Source organism: Quercus robur, chromosome 6 (genome assembly GCF_932294415.1).
Source record: "Quercus robur chromosome 6, dhQueRobu3.1, whole genome shotgun sequence".
NCBI lineage: Eukaryota > Viridiplantae > Streptophyta > Magnoliopsida > Fagales > Fagaceae > Quercus > Quercus robur.
In genome coordinates, this window is record NC_065539.1 from 19,367,943 (window position 1) to 19,390,944 (window position 23,002).

At 34.3% G+C, this 23,002-nt stretch overlaps 3 protein-coding genes across 3 annotated transcripts; 1 reads left to right on the plus strand and 2 right to left on the minus strand.

Annotated features, from left to right (window-relative positions):
* Window positions 1-1,267: 1,267 nt before the first annotated feature.
* On the plus strand, window positions 1,268-7,894 carry LOC126733136 (beta-galactosidase 3). The gene is made up of 19 exons (XM_050436324.1): window positions 1,268-1,629; window positions 1,741-1,836; window positions 1,935-2,047; window positions 2,176-2,242; window positions 2,384-2,476; window positions 2,720-2,863; window positions 3,104-3,192; window positions 3,299-3,404; window positions 3,506-3,593; window positions 3,972-4,090; window positions 4,180-4,344; window positions 4,505-4,683; window positions 5,333-5,442; window positions 5,528-5,637; window positions 6,099-6,209; window positions 6,292-6,405; window positions 6,495-6,697; window positions 6,814-7,150; window positions 7,238-7,894. The coding sequence occupies exons 1-19, from the start codon at window positions 1,456-1,458 to the stop codon at window positions 7,373-7,375; spliced, it is 2,556 nt and encodes an 851-aa protein (XP_050292281.1). The 5' UTR covers window positions 1,268-1,455; the 3' UTR covers window positions 7,376-7,894.
* Window positions 7,895-9,040: 1,146 nt separating this feature from the next.
* On the minus strand, window positions 9,041-12,132 carry LOC126733137 (thioredoxin H-type). Its single transcript, XM_050436325.1, has 3 exons — window positions 11,954-12,132; window positions 9,478-9,600; window positions 9,041-9,340 (listed from the first exon to the last, which is right to left on the minus strand). Exons 1-3 carry the CDS (start codon window positions 12,041-12,043, stop codon window positions 9,197-9,199), a joined length of 357 nt encoding a protein of 118 aa, XP_050292282.1. The 5' UTR covers window positions 12,044-12,132; the 3' UTR covers window positions 9,041-9,196.
* A 4,707-nt stretch (window positions 12,133-16,839) lies between these two features.
* LOC126733138 (protein RTE1-HOMOLOG) lies at window positions 16,840-19,460 on the minus strand. Its single transcript, XM_050436326.1, has 3 exons — window positions 19,270-19,460; window positions 17,740-18,026; window positions 16,840-17,370 (listed from the first exon to the last, which is right to left on the minus strand). Exons 2-3 carry the CDS (start codon window positions 18,007-18,009, stop codon window positions 16,948-16,950), a joined length of 693 nt encoding a protein of 230 aa, XP_050292283.1. The 5' UTR covers window positions 18,010-18,026; window positions 19,270-19,460; the 3' UTR covers window positions 16,840-16,947.
* Window positions 19,461-23,002: the final 3,542 nt, after the last annotated feature.

Below are 23,002 nucleotides of genomic sequence, written 5' to 3' on the forward strand. Positions count from 1 at the left end.
TGAGATGCACTATTGTCGGGGCAAATAGTTTTAAAGTTGGAAATGGAATTACCTTAAAGAAGGGTAAAAATGGCTAATTAATGGAATGTAAGCATAAACCAAAAAAAAAAAATGACTGCCCAATGCAAATTAGCCAGTGGCTCAGTAGTGGGTTCTATTTTCGTTGGTCCTAGCCTTATAGGAGAACTTATAGTGTGAAGTGCTGCTAAAAGTAAAAGAGAAACTGCCTTTATGATTTTCCTGGGCCACAATGAAAGAGTTACAATTTAAAGAGGGTCACATCATGGTATATTAGACTGAAAAGGTAGGCATAATATGTTATGTCATTGCTGTTCGTTTTGTGAACCATGAACAAATGAGGAAAATCAACTTCAAAATTGCGTATAATAAAGTGAAGTTCCTCCCTACTAACTAGAACTAGTATTTTTTTTTTTTTTTTTGAGAAAGAACTAGAACTAGTATTTTTGAACAACAAAATTGATATTACTTTTATTCTATGAAAAACTTTTGGGAAAAATATATCTTGTTACAGGTTGATGAATTCTCTTTCTCATAGCTTGAGGGTCTCATCCGTTTATGAGAGAGATAACTCATATAATTAATAATTGTAATATGGTATAATTCCTCAATCTCTTGGGACACATCTAAATCCACACCAAAATTTACAATATCTTTAAATGTTAACTCGTAATTGGTGTACTTAAATTTATTTATTTTTCACTAAATACTAGTGGTGGTATCACAAATTGACGTCTAAATATAATGTGAAAATAAGTATTTATTGGATATCCCATAAAAGAAAAAAGTGTTATTGGGTAATTCACAGGCATACTGTACTTTTACATAGAATGGAATAAAGCACGCTAGTCTATGATAAATTTTTTTCAGTGAATTGTATAATATTTCTCAACCAAAATATTACTTTTTTAGGCAAAAAAAAAATTAACCAAAAAGAGCAAAAGGAAGCAGATAAACCTCTTTACTAAGAATATACTTAAAACAGAGCGCACTTTACTCTGTTAACCCGTGCTGAACACTCACCATTTACCAAGACCAATTAAATTTCACCCAACAACCTTATAAATATAATAATAAAATTTTAACTGTTTTGTTTTCCTTTTCCACTGTTTTCAGTGTTTTGTCATGTTTGTGTTTTTTATCGTAGCTCACAGCCACGCAATACGATAGCTCTCGCCAGTTGTGAGCTGTGACTTGTGACAATAAACGTGAAAGCTATTGAGTTGTTTAAGTGTAATAGTATTTCTTTATATATAAATTGCTCAGCTCAGAGTCTCTGAGAGACCTTTGAGTGTGAAGTCCAAAGCACAATGGACCCTGTAGTAGTCTAGTTCTTGTTGCTCTGCACTAGTAGACCAAAATCTCCATTAAAGACCTCTCTCTCTGTCTTTGCATTTCACAAAAGATTATAACTTTAGTGTGTACACAGAGAGAGCAATGGAAATCAACTCAGTTTCCAAGTTGTTCTTTTTATTTGGTTTAGCGTGGTTCATTGGTTTCTTCCAGCTGATTCAGTGTAGTGTGACATATGATAGGAAGGCCATTATCATAAATGGGCAAAGGAGAATTCTCTTCTCTGGCTCTATACATTACCCCAGAAGCACTCCTGAGGTACAATAATCATTTCCCATTTCTCTCTTTGTTTTGGTTTAGTAGTTTAATTGTTTTGTTGGGTTTGTGATTTTCTTGGAAATGAAATGAAATGAAATGAGGTGCTTGTAGATGTGGGAGGATCTGATACAGAAAGCAAAAGATGGAGGTTTAGATGTGGTTGAGACCTATATTTTTTGGAATGTTCATGAGCCTTCTCCTGGCAATGTACTTCACTTTTCTCTTCCTTGCACTTCCTACACTCTCTACTCCTTTTTAGTTTCTCTGATTCTGTGTTTAATTTTTTTCCCCTCCGATGGTTTCAGTACAATTTTGAAGGGAGATATGATTTGGTGAGATTCATTAAGACCATACAGAAAGCTGGGCTTTATGCTCATATCCGCATTGGACCTTATGTTTGTGCAGAGTGGAATTTTGGGTACCAACCAATTTTTTTCTCCTTAAGATCTAAATCAGACTCTCAGGCTTTACAAGTTCTAAAGGGTTTTTCACTTTCAGGGTTTTTCTTATTTTTTTTTAATTTTCTGTTTTTTGTGTTATGTTCAGAGGATTTCCTGTTTGGCTCAAGTATGTCCCAGGCATCAGTTTCAGAACAGACAATGAGCCTTTCAAGGTTTTATTTCTCAACCTTTGTTCCATGCTTTTATATTGCACGAGTAGTGAAAAGGAATATCAATGAAGAATATAGAAACTCAGGTATTCTTCACTATTTAGTATGTTAGTTGTATTAAGCACATACTTATGGATGTTGCAGAGGGCAATGCAAAGGTTCACTGAAAAGATTGTTGGACTGATGAAGAGTGAAAATCTGTTTGAGTCTCAGGGTGGACCCATCATACTCTCTCAGGTACAAGTTTTAGGACTTTGGCTTTTCAATTTTAATGTGTGCTATCACCTTTTGCATCCGGGCTGCAAATTTTTATGCAACCCTGATTAGAGGCTTTGTGTTAAAAAATTAACCATATGTGAACTATGTGCAAGTTTTATGAATTGTTTGAAAGAAAGGTAGAAATATTTAATGCAGCTCTTATAGAAGTAAATTTGACTAGCAAAATTACAATAATAATTTCTGTAAATTATTTTTGTATAGATTGAGAATGAGTATGGGGTACAAAGTAAGCTATTTGGGGCTGCTGGCTACAATTATATGAGTTGGGCAGCAAAAATGGCTGTTGATTTGGGAACTGGAGTCCCCTGGGTGATGTGCAAGGAAGAAGATGCCCCAGATCCAGTGGTGAGTCCTGTTGACTATTTTTCTTGCAAATATAAATTTCTGTCCACTCTATTATGCAATTTGATTAGTAGTCCTAAGCGTTTTAATTAGTATTTCTCTGCATTTTCTTCCCCCTCAGTTTCAAAGAGAAGGTGCCCAAATTAGTCTTTTTTTTTTTTTTTTTTTTTTAAGTCTAATTCTATCTTGTGAGAAAAGTTTTTTAGTTGCCTAAAAAATTCCTTTCCTTTCCTCTGCTGACAGATAAACACATGCAATGGTTTTTATTGTGATACATTCTCTCCCAACAAACCTTACAAACCCACAATATGGACAGAGGCTTGGAGTGGCTGGTATGTCATAAATATATTGTTTATTTTTGCATTCTAATCACAGATTTGCAAGTTTGTTGTAACGTGAAAGTACACCGTTTCAATCTCTTTTTATGTATATTTTAAGGTTTACGGAGTTTGGTGGCCCAATCCACCAGCGACCTGTCGAGGATTTGGCATTCGCAGTTGCTCGATTCATACAGAAAGGAGGATCTTTTATTAACTACTACATGGTTGGCTTTCGTTAGCAAATATTCTGAGGAGATGTGAAATTTGAATGTTGAATTCTACTATAATAAAATTGAGTATCTCTGTGTTGTTGTGTATGAAACAGTACCATGGAGGGACTAATTTTGGACGCACAGCTGGGGGCCCTTTCATCTCAACAAGCTATGACTACGATGCTCCATTAGATGAATATGGTGATAATAAGAAATCTTTTTTCTTTTATTTTTCCAATTAGTTCATATTGTTGAGCAATTCTGCTTGAATGACTGTTCCACCCAAAATAAAAGAGAGAAATTTAAGGATGGTAGTGGCAATGTCAACAGGACAATAGATGTAACATCACTTTAGGGTGTTTAACTTGTTCAGTGATTAACTAGGGAGGATTTTTTTTATGCATTTGAATGCTTTTAGGTCTTCACCATTTATCAGCCTGTGCCCAAATTCTACAAATTGAACTGAAAAGAATATGAGTCTACTTCTGAAATGCTTATGCATTCTTATATATATACACCCCCAGCATGCTGCATACTCTTGTTTGGAAATATAACTGCCGTACTGCAAAAACTTGATAGGTCTGATTAGGCAACCAAAGTATGGTCATCTAAAGGAGCTTCATAGGGCCATTAAGATGTCTGAGCGAGCTTTGGTTTCATCCGATCCTATTGTCACTTCATTAGGGAGCTTTCAACAGGTTTGGACGCCCATTCTCAAACTCTTCTGCTTCTGGCAATGCGGGATTTGTTATTGTTCACTGACTAAAGTAAATTGTGTCTTTTCCAGGCTCACGTATACTCATCAGAATCAGGAGATTGTGCAGCTTTTCTCTCCAACTATGACACAAAGTCAGCTGCAAGAGTGCTGTTCAATAACATGCACTATAATTTGCCTCCTTGGTCCATCAGCATCCTTCCTGATTGCAGAAATGTAGTCTTTAATACTGCAAAGGTATGAAACCTTATCTAATGAATTTTTTTGGTATCTCAGTAGTATATGTAATTTGAGGTGAAATTATATATATTGTTCTCTTCTCAACTTATTTCATTCCAAAATTAAAATGGTGCAGAATTTTCTGTGGTATTGACTAGTTCTTATCCCTCCCCTTTAGGTTGGAGTTCAAACAACACAAATGGAAATGTTGCCAACAAATGCTGATATGCTCTCATGGGAAAGCTATGATGAAGACATTACTTCTCTGGATGACAGTTCAACAATCACTGCTCCTGGTCTCTTGGAACAGATAAATGTCACAAGGGACACTAGCGACTACCTGTGGTACATAACTAGGTGAGGATGATTATCTACGTGCCTTAGTCATGTTTTGTACATGGCTCTTGTGTGATTTTGTCTGAGTGCTTTGGAAAGATTTTCTCATGGAACGAAAGTAGTGTTTTCCCACTTGTGGTGACTGTTTATTTTTCTTTTTCCATCCACTGGCACAGCATGTGCAGTAATTCATCTACACCTTATTTGACTCTATAATCTTATTCTCTCCCTAGGGGGGTTAAAAAAAAATAGAGATAACCACACTGGTAATGGAAAGAAATATTAGTGAATATAACAAACTTAGGAGTAGGTTTTAATTAGCTCAACTGATAAAGTCTTTGATGATTGAATAAGAGATTTGGGGTTCAATCCCCGCCTCCACCAAAAACTGATAGGTGTCTTAGTCTGAAAATAAAGAGTTATCATCAAAAGCGAATACCATAAGTTGAAACTCAATTAAAAAAAAAAAAAACCCTAGGAAAAAAATGTTTTAATTTGAGCTACCTTGGTTCCCATGATACAACCTTTCCTATCTGGATGACTTAAGACTTTATATTGTTGGACTTCGCTACATATGTGCCTAATTCTTTCATTGACACAATTCAATAGATGATCTAGAAAGATCATACAATTACACGCTATTACAATCTTCTTTTCAATATGCCTACAGTGTTGAAATTGGCCAATCTGAATCCTTCCTGCGTGGAGGTGAACTCCCAACTCTCATTGTTCAATCAACAGGCCATGCTGTGCATGTCTTTATTAATGGACAGCTTTCAGGTACATGTTTTGTTTACTTTCTCATGGATTTCCTTTTTATTTATTAGCAATGAGAAACTTAACATATAATATTATGTTATGTTAGGCTCTGCATTTGGGACAAGGGAGAATAGGAGATTCACTTATATTGGCAAGGTCAATCTGCAGGCTGGAACAAACAGAATTGCACTACTGAGCGTTGCTGTTGGTTTGCCGGTTAGTTCCCTTTCCATGTCTATTGTGTTTCTGTAATTCTACCCTGGTAATTTTGGAACCTAGTAGACGAAGAAACAGAAGGTTTGTCTTGTACTCCAGTCCTAATGGGAGACAGCTAAACCTAAGATAACTTGCCATCATACTTCTCTATTTTGGGGGAACTCAGCAAAATCAAGACCAGATGTGAAAAAGGCTAAGAACCCATCATAGACTTGGCCAATCTTAAAGTAAAAATTAATTAATCTTTAGATGCTTTATTGTTCAAATCATGCGAGTTATACCTGATAGATTTGGTGCTTCTTAGTGTTTACTGGCTCCTAGTCTAGACAGCTATGTGGTTCAAGCATCCTACAAATCCTGGATCCTGAAATCTGACCATGTTGCACAGACCTTTAACTGTTGCTAGCAAGGTTATTTCTTCTATTTAAACAAGGACTTAACTTTTGTGTTTCTTGTTGAAGAATGTGGGTGGCCACTTTGAGACCTGGAACACAGGAATCCTTGGACCAGTTGCACTGCATGGACTTGACCAGGGAAAGTGGGACTTGTCCTGGCAGAAATGGACCTACCAGGTAGGCATATGTTAAATACCAATTTTGTTTAATTTCGTGTTGATTCAAATGAATTTTGCCTCACAGCTTCCTTCTTAAACAGGTAGGTCTAAAAGGAGAAGCCATGAACCTTGTTTCTACAAATGGTTTTTCATCTGTTGAATGGATTCAGGGATCATTAGCCGCACAGAAGCAACAGCCATTGACCTGGCATAAGGTATTAACATAGCAAATGCAATGCAATGATATAGTGGAAGACAACCTGATGGTATTGAATATTGAAAATATTCTCTTATAAATTGGCAGGCATATTTCGATGCACCTGAAGGAGATGAACCCCTGGCCTTGGACATGGAGGGTATGGGGAAAGGTCAAATATGGATTAATGGGCAGAGCATTGGGAGATACTGGACTGCATATGCTAGTGGTAACTGCAACGGGTGCAATTATGCTGGAGGGTATCGACCTCCAAAGTGTCAGCTTGGTTGTGGCCAACCCACCCAGAAATGGTAACTTCTTAGGAAATTTATGATAAATTTTGTAACACTGGACGATGATATATAGTATTGAATGCCTAACTGAGGCAAAAATTTCTTCATTAACCCCAACAATATTCCCCCATCAGGTACCATGTGCCTAGGTCTTGGTTGAAGCCAACACAAAATCTTTTGGTGATCTTTGAGGAACTTGGGGGAGATCCCTCAGGGATTTCTCTCGTGAAGAGATCGGTAACCAGTGTTTGTGCTGATGTCTCTGAGTACCACCCAACCATTAAGAACTGGCACATCGAAAGCTATGGAAAATCAGAAGAGCTCCACAGACCTAAGGTTCACCTGCGATGTAGTCAGGGGCAGACCATATCTTCCATTAAATTTGCCAGCTTTGGAACTCCTTTAGGAACTTGTGGGACTTACCAGCAAGGAACATGCCATGCCTCTACCTCATACGATATCTTGGAGAAGGTACAAAACTTGATTACCAACATATTAGAATCTAGAATGCATGCTTATTTTGATCATGTTTTAATCTTTTATATTCACTTTCCACAGAAGTGTATAGGGAAGCAGAGATGTGCGGTCACCATATCCAACAGCAACTTTGGGAAAGATCCATGCCCAAATGTGTTGAAGAGGTTATCAGTGGAAGCTATTTGTGCTTCTAACCCAACTACAAATTGGGGCGGTTAATTAGGTAAAAAGAAGACTACTAGTGCTCATAAAAGGAGCTATCTTGTGACTTTTAACTATATACTACCAGCAAGAGAAGCAATCAAGGAAAGAAGAATAAAAGAAGTATAGGAAAAAGTTTTCTAGTTTGTTAGGTTGAGTGCATAGGTTTTGTCAGATGGTTAGTACCTCTGGCCAAAGAAGTGTTTGCAGCCGTAAGGCAATTGGTTCTTAATTTAAGTTGGGTAATGGACTAATGTAATATAGTGATTGTTAGGTAGGTCAGTTTGTGAATTCCCGGGGTCCTATAATTTGGGGCCTTAGGTGAATTTCGAGCCCCAGTCCCCGACCTTTTAACCGGAAATGGGCACTGGGAAAAGAGGTGATTTCTGTTAGTGTGATTTATTTATATTTATGTTTGTATCACTGGGGAAAAATCCAACCCAGTTTGAGTTAGGTTCATGTTGGGAGCGGATCCTACTATGACCATTGTTTTATGTGCAGTTACTCAATTTGAAGTCCATTTCATTTTACTTCCAAGTGGCATCGTTTTTTGTCTTTGCCTTGTTAATTTTTTTAGTAATGGCTACAATTAGAAAATTTTTCAAGTTGCTGATGTGGTTAATTCTTACTATTTCTCATTTGGGTTCGCTACTAATATCACTTTTCCATTTACCAATCACCATATTAGCATTTCGTAAAAAATGTTGTAAAATAGTTTGTAGCGTAATTATGTTTTGGAGCATGAATCCAATGGGGGGTTTCTTTTCTTTTTTTGGGAGCCCCTAGAGACTTAAATACTTGACTTCATCTAGACGGTCTAATCCAGGTGATACAAAATTTCAAGTTCTTGGATTCTAACAAACAAACCTTATTATAGGCCGATCTGCATTGATGTACGGTTTCCCAAATGTTGATGGCTAGCAAGGGAACACATAACCAAGGAGGTATATGAGGCCGAAAGATGTCTCGGAATTACTTTGTTTTGGATGTTATAGAATGTTTAATGGCTTGCAAGGGATAACCCCCACGAATGGAGGAGCTCCAAGGAGAGAGAGAGAGAGTTTGTGGGATATAAGTAGAGATAACAATTAACAACCGATGTAATGGTTTCCGTGGAAATTTGGAATTGACCACCATTGTTATAAGATAATAGAAATCTAATTTCCAACTGATATTGGCGGTAGAGCTTGTCAGCTTTGTCCTAGTTTAAATTCTCCAATTAAAAGTTTTCCCCTCGCTTTATAATCAAAGGGAAAAAAAAAATATAGGAAACCTCAATTGGTTTCACAGTTGTGTCCCAAAAATCAGCCTCATACGCCAGTGAATTATCCATATCTAAATTCTCTCTCTGGTTGTCTGAAAACAAAATTTTCGTACCTATTTTCTAGTACATTTTAAGCTGTTCAAACATGTAAAAAGTCAGCCAGAGGGACGAATGTATCAAACTCAAGAGAAAAAGTAGAAAATGGGAAGTATACATATAAGTTAAAATTAGTTTGAAAAAAAACTGACTTTCATGCACATTCTGACATAACAAATTGATGTAAACTAGACATGCTCAAGTATTTAGTGTGATGGTGTGCCACTTTTATAAACCCAACATCATAAGATACATACTACCATCTTCATATGCATCCAAGTATTCCCATTCTTCAAGCAAGAAAACTCAGCAAAACCATAAAATGAGCTTCAAGTATGTCATGCAATTAAAATATTCGCACCAAACCAACACACTTTCAGTTCCAGTCTACACGATATATAACATAGATCAAGATTAAATAGCATACGGAAAGGTCTAAGAAACACTTTTAGAAGTAGTGAACATCATCACCATGAGGATTAAGCAGTGGCAGTGGCCAAGTGCTTTGCAATAGTCTGCTGCAGTTCATCTTTCTTTGCTCCCACCACCTTGTCCACAATCTTTCCCTCTTTCAGGAACATGAATGTTGGCATTGCCTCCACGGCCCAATCTTGAGCAACCGACTGCAAACACGACATTTTTTTTTTAATGAGAAAGACAAATATAAGTTGAACAAACAATGTTTCTAAAACTAATTCTAAATTTGTAAAATGCTATCTTTTTTAGCAGAGAGAAATTTTATAATCTGACTTCATTTTACCTTCAGCTCATCCACATCCACTTTAAGAAATGTGACATTTGGCAATTTCTTAGCCAGCTCTGCCAGGAATGGTGCAATGAAGCGACATGGTCCACACCAGGAAGCAGTGAAATCCACAACTATCTGCATCAATTATAGAGCTGAGTGCATGCTAAGAATGAAAAAACCTGTTGAAGTAATGGGAAACACATGGTCCATACAATGAAATGGTGACATTGACAACCATCGGCATCAAATAATAATAGCTGTGAAACTAAACATGACAAACATGCAAGGGAACCTTTACCTGCCGGTCCAAACTCACCAGTTAATTAATCATTAAAACATGACTAAATCGTTTCAAACATTGGATGATTTTTATTTATTTAGTTATTTATTTTTAATATTACTACTAGCAGTACCACCACCACTACATCCTCCAGTCTCTGACCCACTCTTGCTAACACAAACCATCCAGTTATTAACCTAATAAGTTCAACATTTATGGTCTCTCTCTCTCTCTCTCTCTCTCAATGTATTTTCTTAAAATTTGCATTACTTCGTTCCTGAATCAATAGTTTACCACTGTAACAAGTGGCATGTCAAGTCAGACTTCATAGAAAAATTAGACAATAAAACGACAATTTGAACAAAACCAGTACATCTAAGGGTTGATATTCAACATATAAATTTTTAGATTTGATTGGAGGACACAGGTTTAACAAGCCTAATTCCCTATTACAGACTGATCTAGCTAACTCTAAAACTCTAAAAAAAGAATCTACTACCTAATTCTTATCTCACTCACAAGTCACAACATGCCTCTACCACAACTTTTTGTGTATCCTCCATTCTATGTGTTCAGCAAAGCCCCGTCATTAATTTCCCAATACAATGATCAAAATAGCCACATCAATCAAATCCCAATATCAATTTTATTCCAAAACCAAAGCTTTGTTTGTTTTACTGGAGATGGATCAGCAAATAAAAAAAGCTAAAACATGATATATATTTCAAATTTTCAAGTATAAATATTTTTCCAAAAATCGTCCAAAAATGTCCTCTTTGCCTCTCTGATAATATGGGGAAAAATGGAACAAAAAAGGTTTAAATTAAAGTAGTTGTTCACCATTTTCTTGCATTCCAATCATATTTTCGTAGAACCAACTAAACAGAATGAGAGACTTCATAAATTTTGCAACTATCACAAAAAAGGTTGACAGTGACAAATATCCTGAGATATATTGACATAAAAGAGACTTGGCAAGAAAAAAACTCAACCAAACAAATATATCAAGGGGTAAAAAAAGAATGTAAATGCTAAAGTCCAAAAACTTTATCCAATCAGTGTCCGCCATAATTCACAAAGGCATCAAGATCAATCTTAAAGAAACCACAATTCACAAACACACGTAAGGTGCGTCCAAAAAGTCCTATCAGAAAGTGCTTTAAGAAGCTGTTTAAGATTAAAGCTAAAATTTAGAACTTTTCGAGAAATCTCTACCATTCGCTGCACTTACTTTATATATCCATAATTTTAAAGCACTTCACTTTTATTTGCAAAATGCTCAAAAATACTCAAAACGCTAAATAGCTTTTCAGTTATAGCTCTATGTTATTGAAACTCTACTTAATATAATAATGCCAAACCCATGGGCGAGTTAGGTGTTGAGGTCCCCAACATTTTTGAAAAACGTGTTATTCCGTCTACAACTATATATAAAAATTTAAATTTTGTGCTCCTAATAAAAAAGGCAAAAATATTGGTTTCGTCGCTAAATTTTGCATGATCTAATATTAAAAAGTTATATTTCTTTCAAAAAAAAAAAATTTTAAAAAAAGTTCTTTATTCATCATTGTACTAAAAAAACTTTAGACTTTCTACTCTTAAAATTTAGAAATATCTTCTTCTTTTTTCATTACTAAATTTTTTTTAAAATATTTTTTATTTTATATTTTCCTATTTTCATCCCTACACTATTGAAAAATTTTATTTAAAAACAATTTGTTACATTTTCAAAAATTTAGGGACAAAAAACGAAATAAATTCAAAATTTTAGCCATGAAGGTGTGTATATATGTCTAATTTAGATTCATATTTTAGTATAAAATTTTCACTAAAAAAAATTGTACTAAAAGTTAAGCCTTTAACCAAAATAAAAATTATACTTTGATACTACCGTCTCACTCTAAACAAAGATTTCTGTCTCCATCTTGCTATAAACACCATAAATCCATATATAATCTAAATAAATGGACCCACCAACACCAAGCTACCAACACAAATGCCATCAGCAATAATCCAGATTAAGCTGATCAAATCAGACAAGAACTAACCAAACCAAACCAGACCCATTAATCAGAATCCAAAATAAATGCCACCCCAATCACCCAAAACACCAAACAACAATCATATCCAGAACATATATAAACCAAACAAAAATATAAAATTAATTATAAATTGAAAAAAAAGAAAAAAGGAAGAAAGGTGACAAACCAGTTTCTTGTTTTCATTGCCCTTCTGGAGCTGCTCGTTCCAGGCCTCGACGGTGTGGCAACCGATCACTTGTCCCTCCTCTGCTGCCATTTCTCTCTTTTTCTCAAAGATTTTCTCGGAAACCAAACAGATAAACACACAAAAAGAAATGCGTATACTTTGTTTGGGTGTCTTTTCTTGCTTCCTATAAATAAGCAAACTAAATTTAAGTGATCCTTAGAAATATGGTATGGACCTCAGTTTTGTAATAAATTTACGATGTTGCCATTGAGGATGGGGACCACGCAGTAGATTCTCATGCAAGCGACGTAAAGGACGAAGTCCAGCTGGCTGTTAAGCTTTTATTGTGGGTAGGATGTGTATAAAAGGAAGGTGCTCAAGCTGCTTATGGTATATCCTCGTAATTTTAGCCACCCAATTCGTCCAATTTCTTCACGCTCATTGATGCCTACTTGGGCCACAATTTTTTGGTCTCAAAAACCCTTTAGACATGGAAAAAAAGTATAAATAAATAAGAACATTTTGGACATATTATTAATGTTCATTTTGTTTTCATAGGAAATTTTATGTAAAAAATTGAAAATAATTTTTCATATTTTCTTGTTTTATATATATATATATATATATATATAAATATAAAGTAGAAGGAAAGTTAGGATATGTTTGGTAACTGTTTTTTCCCCTTATTTTCTGTTTCCAAAAACAATTTTTTATTTTTAAGACTAAAAAAATTTGTTTAGCACCCTAAAATAGACAAAAAATAAAAACTGTTCTCAAAACTCATTTTGTGAAGAAAATTGAAAACATGCAAAATGATGTTTTTAGTTTTTAATTTTCAAAAGTCAATGAAAAAAACTATTTAATTAAATGAATCTATCACATTTAATGAATTAGTATTAGAGTTCAAATCTTAATAATAACATATTTTAGTATTTTTCTAGTTTTTTTATTCAAATTTTTTTTTTTTTTTTAATTTCAACTAACCAAACGTGTTTTTGGTTTCAAAAATACAAGAAAATTGTTTTTTTCTTTATATTCCCAAAAACAAGTTTTCGAAAAATAGAAAACAAAAACTTTTACAAAACATAACCTTATTTTTTTATTTTCTCTTATTTAGTTTGGCATGAGATGAAGTTGGTTTTTGCTAAAAAATTTTGGAAAATAACTTTATCAAAGAAAACAAATCTATCTCATATAAAACTAAAAAAAAGAAATTAAAAGATAATTTTTCAACTCATTTTAAGGTCGATATCAAATATAGTGGTTTTTTTTTTTAGAAAATACTTTTTGAAAAATAATTTATTTTCAAAAAATATTAATGTTAAAATAAACAGAGTTTATGTCAAATATACTTCTTCCTTTTTTTTTTTTTTTTTTTTTTTTAGGAAACATGTCAAATATACTTTTTTTTTTTCTCAAATATACTTAATTCAAAGAATGAACAAGGTAGGTATTAAAAAAAAAAAAAAAAAGGAAAAGTGCGTGCCATAAAAAGTGAGCAAGGTATGAAATTTTCACAATATTCTCTGAAACTTTCTTCCCTTTATTGGGTCCAAGTGGATATCCCCTGCAGTAATTATGGAGGAAGTAAAAAAAAAAAAAAAATTGATATATCCATGCTTTGAATGCTATGAATAGAAGTTAATTTAATGATAATTGATATCACTCCGAATCAGTAAGGTTGATGATCTGGTTTCGGTGGGCTATTGAAGTGGTGGAAAGGCCTACAAGAAACAAACAGTCAAAGAGGAGACCGAAGAATACCGGCCAAACCCTCTCCTATGAAGAAGTTAGTTTCGCAGAGAAGGGAGTTCCAAGTATTTGGGGGTAATGTCTCAGAGAAATTCTTACCTTTGTCGGGTTCAGACCGGTACTTTATATAGTGATCTTGGGGACGGTTATTTGTCCAATAACCTCACCAAGATTTGTGGAAGCCAACGAGTCCGGAGTTAACTTCCTCAATGGCTACTAAAATTGTAACCGCTAATGGAAGTTAACTTATTTGATGGATTCGTCGAGATAGTTGCGGGCTTAGTAACCGCTACAGAGAGTCAAAAGTTCCAAGTGTTGCGTATTCGTCCATCTGGTGGACGACTGTTTGGTCGTCCATGGACATCTGAAGGTCGTCCATGGACGACCTTCATCATGGACGACTTTATCGTCCATGGGAGACTTCATTGATCAAGAGTAGTATTATTGTCCATAAACACTTGGAACTTCTTCTGGGGTGATTCCAGGTCGAACTTGCTCAATTGGATCTGGACGACAACTTTGGACGAACCGGAGTTAGACTAATTTTCTGCTCCCCTATCAGTAATAATCAAGAATTTTATTCTTATGTAATGTAGCTTTTTTTTTTTTAGGAGAATACTTTCTCCCCTCTCTCATATTTATGTAATATAGCTAAGACTCTTGAGTAAATACCAAATTTAGTAATTTAGTTTTTTTTTTTTTTTTTTTTTTTTTTTTTTTTTTTTTTTTTGAGAAGACTAAGTATTTAATATGCACACAGAGAAAGGAAGAGAAGGTATTAAGAGTATTTAGTAGGTTTGTAACAAAGTTTAATAGTTTTAACACATAATGTATGCATGATAATAATGGTAATTGTTTAGATGATGTGGTAGAGATTGAACATACATTAATGTACATAGATGATATATATATATATATATATATTATATATATATATAGTGAATGGGGCAATTTGAACTTTGAAGCCATTTGACCTAAAATTCAGGTCATTATACAAAAAAAAGAAAGGTGATATATATATATATATATTTTTTTTTTTTTGAGAAACAAAAAGAAAGGTGATATAATCGTTCTGAATCGAGAATTAAAGGACCAATTGAAACTCATTGTAAAGTCCAACAGTGATATAATACGTAAAAATGGTTAGCCAAACATAGCCGAATTGTTTCACATGATTAGACTGAAAGCAAAGAAACAAAGGTTCATTTTGTCAAAAAATACAAAAGCCCATTATTATATCGGGTGGGCTTTGTCGTTTGTCACTTGTCAGTTGCTTTGTCTTTTTTCGTCTAGGGTCATGCATCGGTGGGCTCTACAAATAGTGGGCATTGATGGGAATATATGTAATAAGTATTTTAGTTTTGGTCTGTATTCTGTTGCACGTTTTAGAAAAAGAGTAGGGTAAATTGTAAATTATATCCTTAAAATTTGGGGTTATTTGAATTTTACACTTTAATGTTTTAAAATTTTGATTTTACATCCTAAAGTTTGGTTCTGTTAGCAATTTACTCTCTACGGTTAGTTTTTGTCATTAAATGACACATGTGCATGCTGATGTATTTTATTTTTGCCAAATTAGCACTAAACAGTATTGTTTTTGTGAAGACCAAGAGACTTGGCACTATACAAACAATACAGTTTTGCCCAATGTTAAAACACAAAACTCCAATCCTAAGCAACACCATTTCAGCCAAATTCTAAAATCAAAATAACTTAGTATTAGCTACTTCCAAATTGCAGAGCAGGAACTCAATGTGAACCCATCCTCCTGAAAACTACCGACTCATCGTGAACCCATTAGCCTGGCAGCAGCCAAGGCCACAACCACTGATATGGAGAGCAACATTAGAGAAGCCCGAAAAAGAAAGATTATGGAAAGAGGATAGACTGTTTAATAATAACTTAAAAAATTAGATCTAATCAGTAAAATTGATTAAATAATAAAAGAAAAGTACGAACATCGAAGGAAGAACTGCTCCACTAGAATGAATATAGCTTCAATTTCACCTCATTCTTATCAACACTTGGTCCACTTCCACTTCTACTTTTCTAATCCATAATAATAATAATAATAAAATATCACAATTAATTTTACAAAACAAAAACACGATATATATAGTAATTGGGAGTGGTAGGCTAGCATACCATTAAATCCATCCAACAGTGTTTTGGTTTTGTGAATCTGAATTTTATTACAACACTTGCAAATTAGCGCCGTTGGTTTGGATTGATAAATAGATAAAGATAAACAGTCGTTTCTTCTTTTCATAATCTTCCATCTTTGAGCTTCTCTATTGTTGCTCGCCATATTTGTGGTCATTGTCGGGCTAGCTGATGGGTTCACGTCATGATGAGGCGATAGTTTTCAGGTGGATGAGTTCACGAATGATTTTGATTTTAGAATTTGGCTGAAACGTTATAGTTTAGGATTTGAGTTTTGTGTTTGCTCTTGGTCTTCACTAAAACGGTACTGTTTGTTGTTGATTTGGCAAAAAATAAAACACGTCAGCATGCATATGTGTCACTTGATGACAAAAACTAACCATGGGTTGTAAATTGCTAACAGAACCAAATTTCAGGATGTAAAATCAAATATCTAAAACGTCGGGGTGTAAAATCCAAACAACACCAAACTTCATGTGTGTAATTTGCAATTTACCCAAAGGAATATAAAGAAAGAAAAATAGGCACGAGCAAGAGTGGTACGGCTACAGAGTCCAGACAGTTGTGTTAGAGTGAGACTCACCCTTTCTTTCAACCTTATCAAAGACAAAGATGCTACATTGTTTGCCTGTAATGCAAGGCCCATTGGATGTGGATCTATAGCAACCTTGTCTTCAAAACCCATCAAACTATCTAGTTGTTAGCTAATTGTCAACATTATCTTTACTTTCTGTCTCTCTCAAATCTCAATCAACAGAATATAGTAATCACAATCACAATAATAATAATAATTAGCCTTATTGCACGCGTGTGTGCACTAGGTGCATGGCCTGAGGTAAATAATCCCATTGAGAGGAAGTATAGCTCTTGATCCATGGGATCAGCTATAGAAAGCAAAGGAGATGAACACTGAATTTCCCACCAAAAATAGTTGTGTGTACCCAAGGTAAAAGATTTTTACATAGAAGATATGCTATCTGAAAATATTCCCTAGTAATTCCGAATATGTAAGTATCTGAATCAAAATACCATTGTTGAACTGCAGTTTTATACATCCAAGTATTCAAGCAACAGAAATTCTACAACTGGATCAAATCTTTAAAACAGTAAGTACCCAGAAGAAACCAACCAACAAGAAAGCAGGTGAAAAAGGCCCAGTAAGTTAGGAATGTCAAACCCCCGAATGCGAGTCCAAGAGCAAATGTTATAAAGAATGGCAAGACAGATCGCACCATGGATCCTGTGCTCACCCAACGACCCTTGAGGAATATGAGAGCAGCAAGGTTCACCACATTCCACCCGCCCGAATGAAGGCCCAACCTGTTTAGGTTGTTTGCTACAAAAGAGTGGCAATTGCAAGTTAAGAGGTTGTAAGATCGGTGCTGGAATTCCTGAGTGCTCTTTCGTAGTGCATCATCCCATGTTGATACTTCTCGTCCAGGTTCATCCGGAATGTATCCATCCTCACTATTGTATACTGAAGGATAGGGAGAAATGCAACACTGCTTGCAAGAATTATAAAGAGCATAAATGAATCTGGGAATAATCTGAAAATTAACTGATAAGCATCTTGACAAGGAAAGCAGCTCCTAACTGTTTCTACAATTGTCGCAAGTTGCCAGTAAACATAGTTTCCAATCCAATTCACCAAATCAAAGGTGAAAAGGGGTCTGGCAGTCCTTTCACCAAGAAAGGACGGGCATTTTACAAATAGCTTGCTTTCTTTTTGGTTCAATGACAAGGTGTGCATAAAACATTAGGCAGGCCATATTACCGGTAGGTGCCACACTGGTAATTGCAGCAACTGTAGAAACAATGACTGCAGAAGAGCCAAGCCAAACCATTAATTCAGATACTAAACCAGTACAAACCTTTTCTTTGCTAATTTGAAGGTAGCGGGTTACTGATCCAAATGCAAAATTGTCCACACACACAAAATTGGGCCCTGCAAAGTCCAAGATCACTCCATCCTCTCTGCATATGCCAATGTGACCAATGAAAGGAATCAGCCATGAAATAATAGGAAGGGGTGTCCACACAATGCAGTATGGGAACCTAGCTCTTCTTGGATCAATTTGCATAGTTTTTGGAACATTTCCTTCAATCATCAGCTGGTTCTCAGGGTCTGCACTTTCTTCCATTGCCAAAGTTGGGCAATCTGAATTGCTTCAACACATTAGAACTTATGAATGTATGTAGACTATCACAGATTATTTGTATAAAAAATAAAGATGATACCTAATATTAAAAATTTAGTTTTACTTTTACCACACCTAAAATTTGCAAAATGCTTCCTCCAAAACATTTATGTGTAAATTCATTCTTAACCTTTAAAGTTCAATTCTCCAAAACAAAGCAAAATAAGATTGTAACCTCCTCAAATTTACTTTTCCTTCTATTGGTTTATAGATCATCTTTTACCACTCAATAACGAGCCAAAAGAAAATATCTACACTTCTATCAACAGAAGCAAGTTTCTGGTGAACATGCTTAATTTGAAGTCAGTTTCTAGTACCATTCTAAAATTCTAATCACATTCAAATTCCAACCAAAGTTTAAAATCTTACACAAAATCTATAGAAATTAAGTACGCTTGGCACTGCGTCCATTTTGCATGGCCTCTCAGCTCATACATAACATCCATTAATATAACCATTAAATGAGCAATTATCTTACATTTGGTTCTTCTGCAATGTATGATGTGACACCTTTTTTTTTTTAATAAAATAAGGTAGGCCCTAGAGATCAGGTCTTGGTGTAATGGCAAGTACCTTCCACCAAAAGCAACAAGTCACAAATTCGAGTCCAGGAATCAGTCTCTCCCAAAAGAAAAAAAAAAAAAAGTAAGGCTGTCTACGAATCACTTCTCCCAGACCCCGCAAAAGTTGGAGTTTTATACATTGGGTACGATGTAAAAAAGGTTGGCCCCAAAGTGAGGGGCGAAGGGGAGATTCTCCAGACCCGATTGTGATATCCCTATGGGTAAGATGTGGCACATTTTGGTCACATTCAACTCTCAAATCAAATCAAACCCAGATCCACTTAACCATCCTCCCTCCTACTCAGTTGAACATGGACCCTGGAAGGAAAGTAGACAAAACTTTCCCAGACATTACAGTTCCTTACTCTTTGCAACCCCAAAATTTTAGGTAAGGGCTCTAAATTTTTAACAAGTGACTAAAAGCTATACAATAGCTATGATTATATTTCTCACAAGGCCAAACAAATTATTAAAAAAAAAAAACCTTATCTAATAATAAGTACCTATAATTAAGATTAAGATAGCAGATCAAATCTAAATCAGATGAAACACAAGCAAGGGAATCTCATGAAAATCAAGAATTAAGTGTAAAAGCAAATTAGGTAAGTAGATCTGAGCGCAGAGAGGAAAATGAGAGTACCTTTTTGGTTTCCCAAACGAGGAGGCGACGGTTGGTTTGGGGAAGTGGAGAGGAAGTGGAAGTTAGGGGCGTGACGTTCGCCAAAATCGGCTTTTTATGGGGGGCGGTTTTCCCTGCGCGGGTTAGATTATATGGAATATGCTGTTGGTGTTGGTTTCTTCTGTTTTCATCTTAACTCCTTTTTTTTTTTTTTTTTTTTTTTTTTTTTTTTTTTTTTTTGGGGTGGGTGAATTTTTTGGGGTTGGGTAATGGGTAACATCAATTTAGGATTTATAAATGATTTCTAACCTCTTTTATTATTATTTTCTTCTAAAAAAAAGATTTTTATTATTTATTCTTTAGGTTGGTCATGAAATCAAATCATTGTATTGTATGGTGTAAGAAAAAGAAAATTCATTGTGGTTCAAATTTCTAACTCTATCAAGATTTTTTTTTCTTCCAACGGCCTAAAGAGCTTTGCTCCTAGATATTTAAACTGAATAGCTAATTTTGTGCCACATATTTCATGTAATTTTTTTTAAAAAATTTGTGCCAAAATAAATGATGTATTATCACTTGAGCCAAGAATACCACAATAACAACACTCATATCTCTAGGAGAAAATTTAATTAAGTTTCAAATAATATTTCATTTTTGAATCTAATTTGATGCCAACTGTCCAATTCAATTTTTTAACTTTGTTGCAGCTATTTAGAACAGTACAAGAATTAAGGAGTGCAATTAAAAAGACATTAAATAATGCAAATAGTATCCAATTGTGATTGTTCTTAATTTTTCCTAAGCATATATATGGGTCACAAACAAGTTTTTTTTTTTTTTTTTTTTAATAGTTTTAATAATAAAGACTTTACCATAAAATAAAATAAACCTAAATCATTACTGTAGGGTCGCAATTTGGAGCCCAAACCCAAAATATATGGAGTCTTGGTCCAATGAGCCCAATACAATGAATTTGTAGAGAATGGGTCAAAGAACTAGGTCCTAATGAATTGGACAACGGCTAATATTGGACTAAATGACAATCAAGTACAAATAAGAGATATTGATGTCAGTGGACTTTTAGTTTGAGGAGGCCACAATTATTGTATATTGATCACAGTTGGATACTAAAACAGTTCAGATTGCTACAATGTTCTCTCTCTATTTTTTCAATCCCCTTTCCATGAAGAGTCTTCCACCTTATATATCTTCTTTTGAGTAATTTTCACCCTCCACTTGTTGATTATCTGAACCTCTACTTGAGTACTTGTCCCATCAGCCACCTTCCCTAACTCTCTGTGAGTTGTAGTAGCCAAGGTAGCACTGTTCAGAGGTCTTCTCCATATAAATGCGGCCAGTAGAGTAGCTGTTGTGCATTCAATGCCGTAGTGTCAGCTTTCTCTTAGATATTTTTAGGTTCTCTTCCTCCTCACATGTCCATGAAGCACATCCCTGTCATTGAACCTTCTCGGTAGGTCACTTTAATTGCTGGGTTATATATTATGAATCATATTCATTAAGTCCGAGCAGTATGTACTCGGACAGCCATTCATTTGCTCTCTACTTATGGAACTTGGTTTGAGAATATCTCATAATTATTTGCTTCTCCTCGGACTTATTTATTCCCTTGGATAAAACCCAACACCCAATATACAATCTTGGGCCTTGCCCCTACAATTACTCTTTTACCTTTTTCTTAATCAAACTTCAATAAAAAGGAAAATAACTATTTTTTTTTCCAAATAAAATGAGAGTAACAACTAAGAACTTGAATCAAACTTTTTTGGATAATCTAACTTGAATCAAACTTCAAAAAATATGGTTATCCCAAGAAATCACTTACAAGCATAAATTCTTCACTAACAATATAGACTACAAAAAGATCTCCAAAAAACTAAATGATTCTTAACCCTATAGTGATTTCAGTGTGACAAAAAGTTCTTCAGATTCTTTGATGTGTCATTTTTTTGGAAATGAACTTGAGATTTTGACAATTACTATTAGTTACTTCTTCCACGTGTTTCTTCCTCGTAAACTTGTTGAATTAGCAGCAAATGCGTGCAACTTCCCCAACTGCTTAAAATTTTATTGTCTTAACACCATTTGTCTTCATCGTAGATCTTACTTTTGGTTTTAAAAACTATCACTAGGATTGCCTAAATTACAATTGTATGCTCCCTAAAATTTTAATTACCACCAACGGAAACTACCCAAAAACTTCAATTATAACCTTATTGCTCTAATTCCTAAAACAAATTACTTTTTTTTTTTTTTTTTTTTTTTGAGAAAGCTAAAATAAATTACTTGAGATAGTGTCCCAATTCCATCCCATTAGCTTCTACAATGCCATTTGCAAAATAGTGTCAAAAGTTGTGTCTAGCTCCTCTCCCATTTTAAATTTTCATATTTTCTCCCCCATATATATATATATATATATATAAGCTTAAGTATAGTATTTATTGTTATTGCGCACCTGTTGAACCACATTAGCGGCTACATCATCCACCCATTTCTAACATTTTCTCTCTCTTTTTAAACTCTTTTTCTTTTCTTATTAATTTCCTAACTTATTGTTATACTTTCTCCAACTTTTCCCCTTTATATATATATATATATATATATATATATAAAAACTTAAGTGTAGCATTTATTGTTATTGCGCTCCTGTTGAACCACATCAGCAGCCACATAATTCACCCATTTCTAGAGACTTGAACCCTGACCCTTACCCCCCACACCCCACAAGCACTTATATTTGTGGAGTGACCATCACACCAAGGGTGTGCGGTGGTTATTTTATTTTTTTTCTTATTCCCCTCCTCTTACTATAGATTTACAATTCTCTCTCTCATTCCATACATATTTTTCTCACTCACAAAAGGTTATTTCTCTCTCTCTTTTTCAATTTTTTTTTTAATCATTTTTTGGTGAATGTTTCATTTATTTTTCTTGCATCTTTACTTTAGGTTGATGTGATTAAGTTTGTTTTTAAATTGTTATCTTTTTTCTTCTCATATTATCTATATCTATACTACTATTTAAGGGGTTTCCCTGTTTGAATTCCTCATTTTTTTTTGGTTTAAAAATACCCATACACTCCTATGTTTATGTAGAGACAAAACTAAAGGACAATCTGGTAAAAATGCAACTCTAACTCCCACTAAAACATTACCTAAAAAATAGAACCAATTTTCTGTTAATTTTCAAATTGCTTTATCCACTTACAAGTTAAATTCTTAAAATAAAAATTATATATATAAAAAATAAAAATACTTTTTTTTTGCTAAAAAAGAAAGCCTCATTGTTTAAATAGAGAGAAAACTAAAGGACAATCTGGTAAGAATATAAATCTAACTTTCACTAAAACATTGCCTAAAAAATAGGACCACTTTCCTGTTAATTTTCAAATTGTTTTCTCCACTAATAACTTAGATTCTCAAAATAAAAATTATATATATATATAAAATAAAAATACTTTTTTTTGCTAAAAAAGAAAGTCTCATTGTACGCGTAAAGTGTTTGTGATGAGACTAGTTTTCTATAACTTTCTTATTATTCTCTCTCACATTCTCTCTTGAAAATGTGGTTATTCTCTCTCTTTTGATTTTTGATTTTTTCTTGCAACTCTATTTTATATTGACGAATCATTGTGATTTTTAAAACTCTATATTGAATTCATACGTTTTGGTTCTGTCTTTTTTTAGTTTCCCATTACAAGTAGTACCTCTCTCTCTCTTATAGTATTAGTTTGACT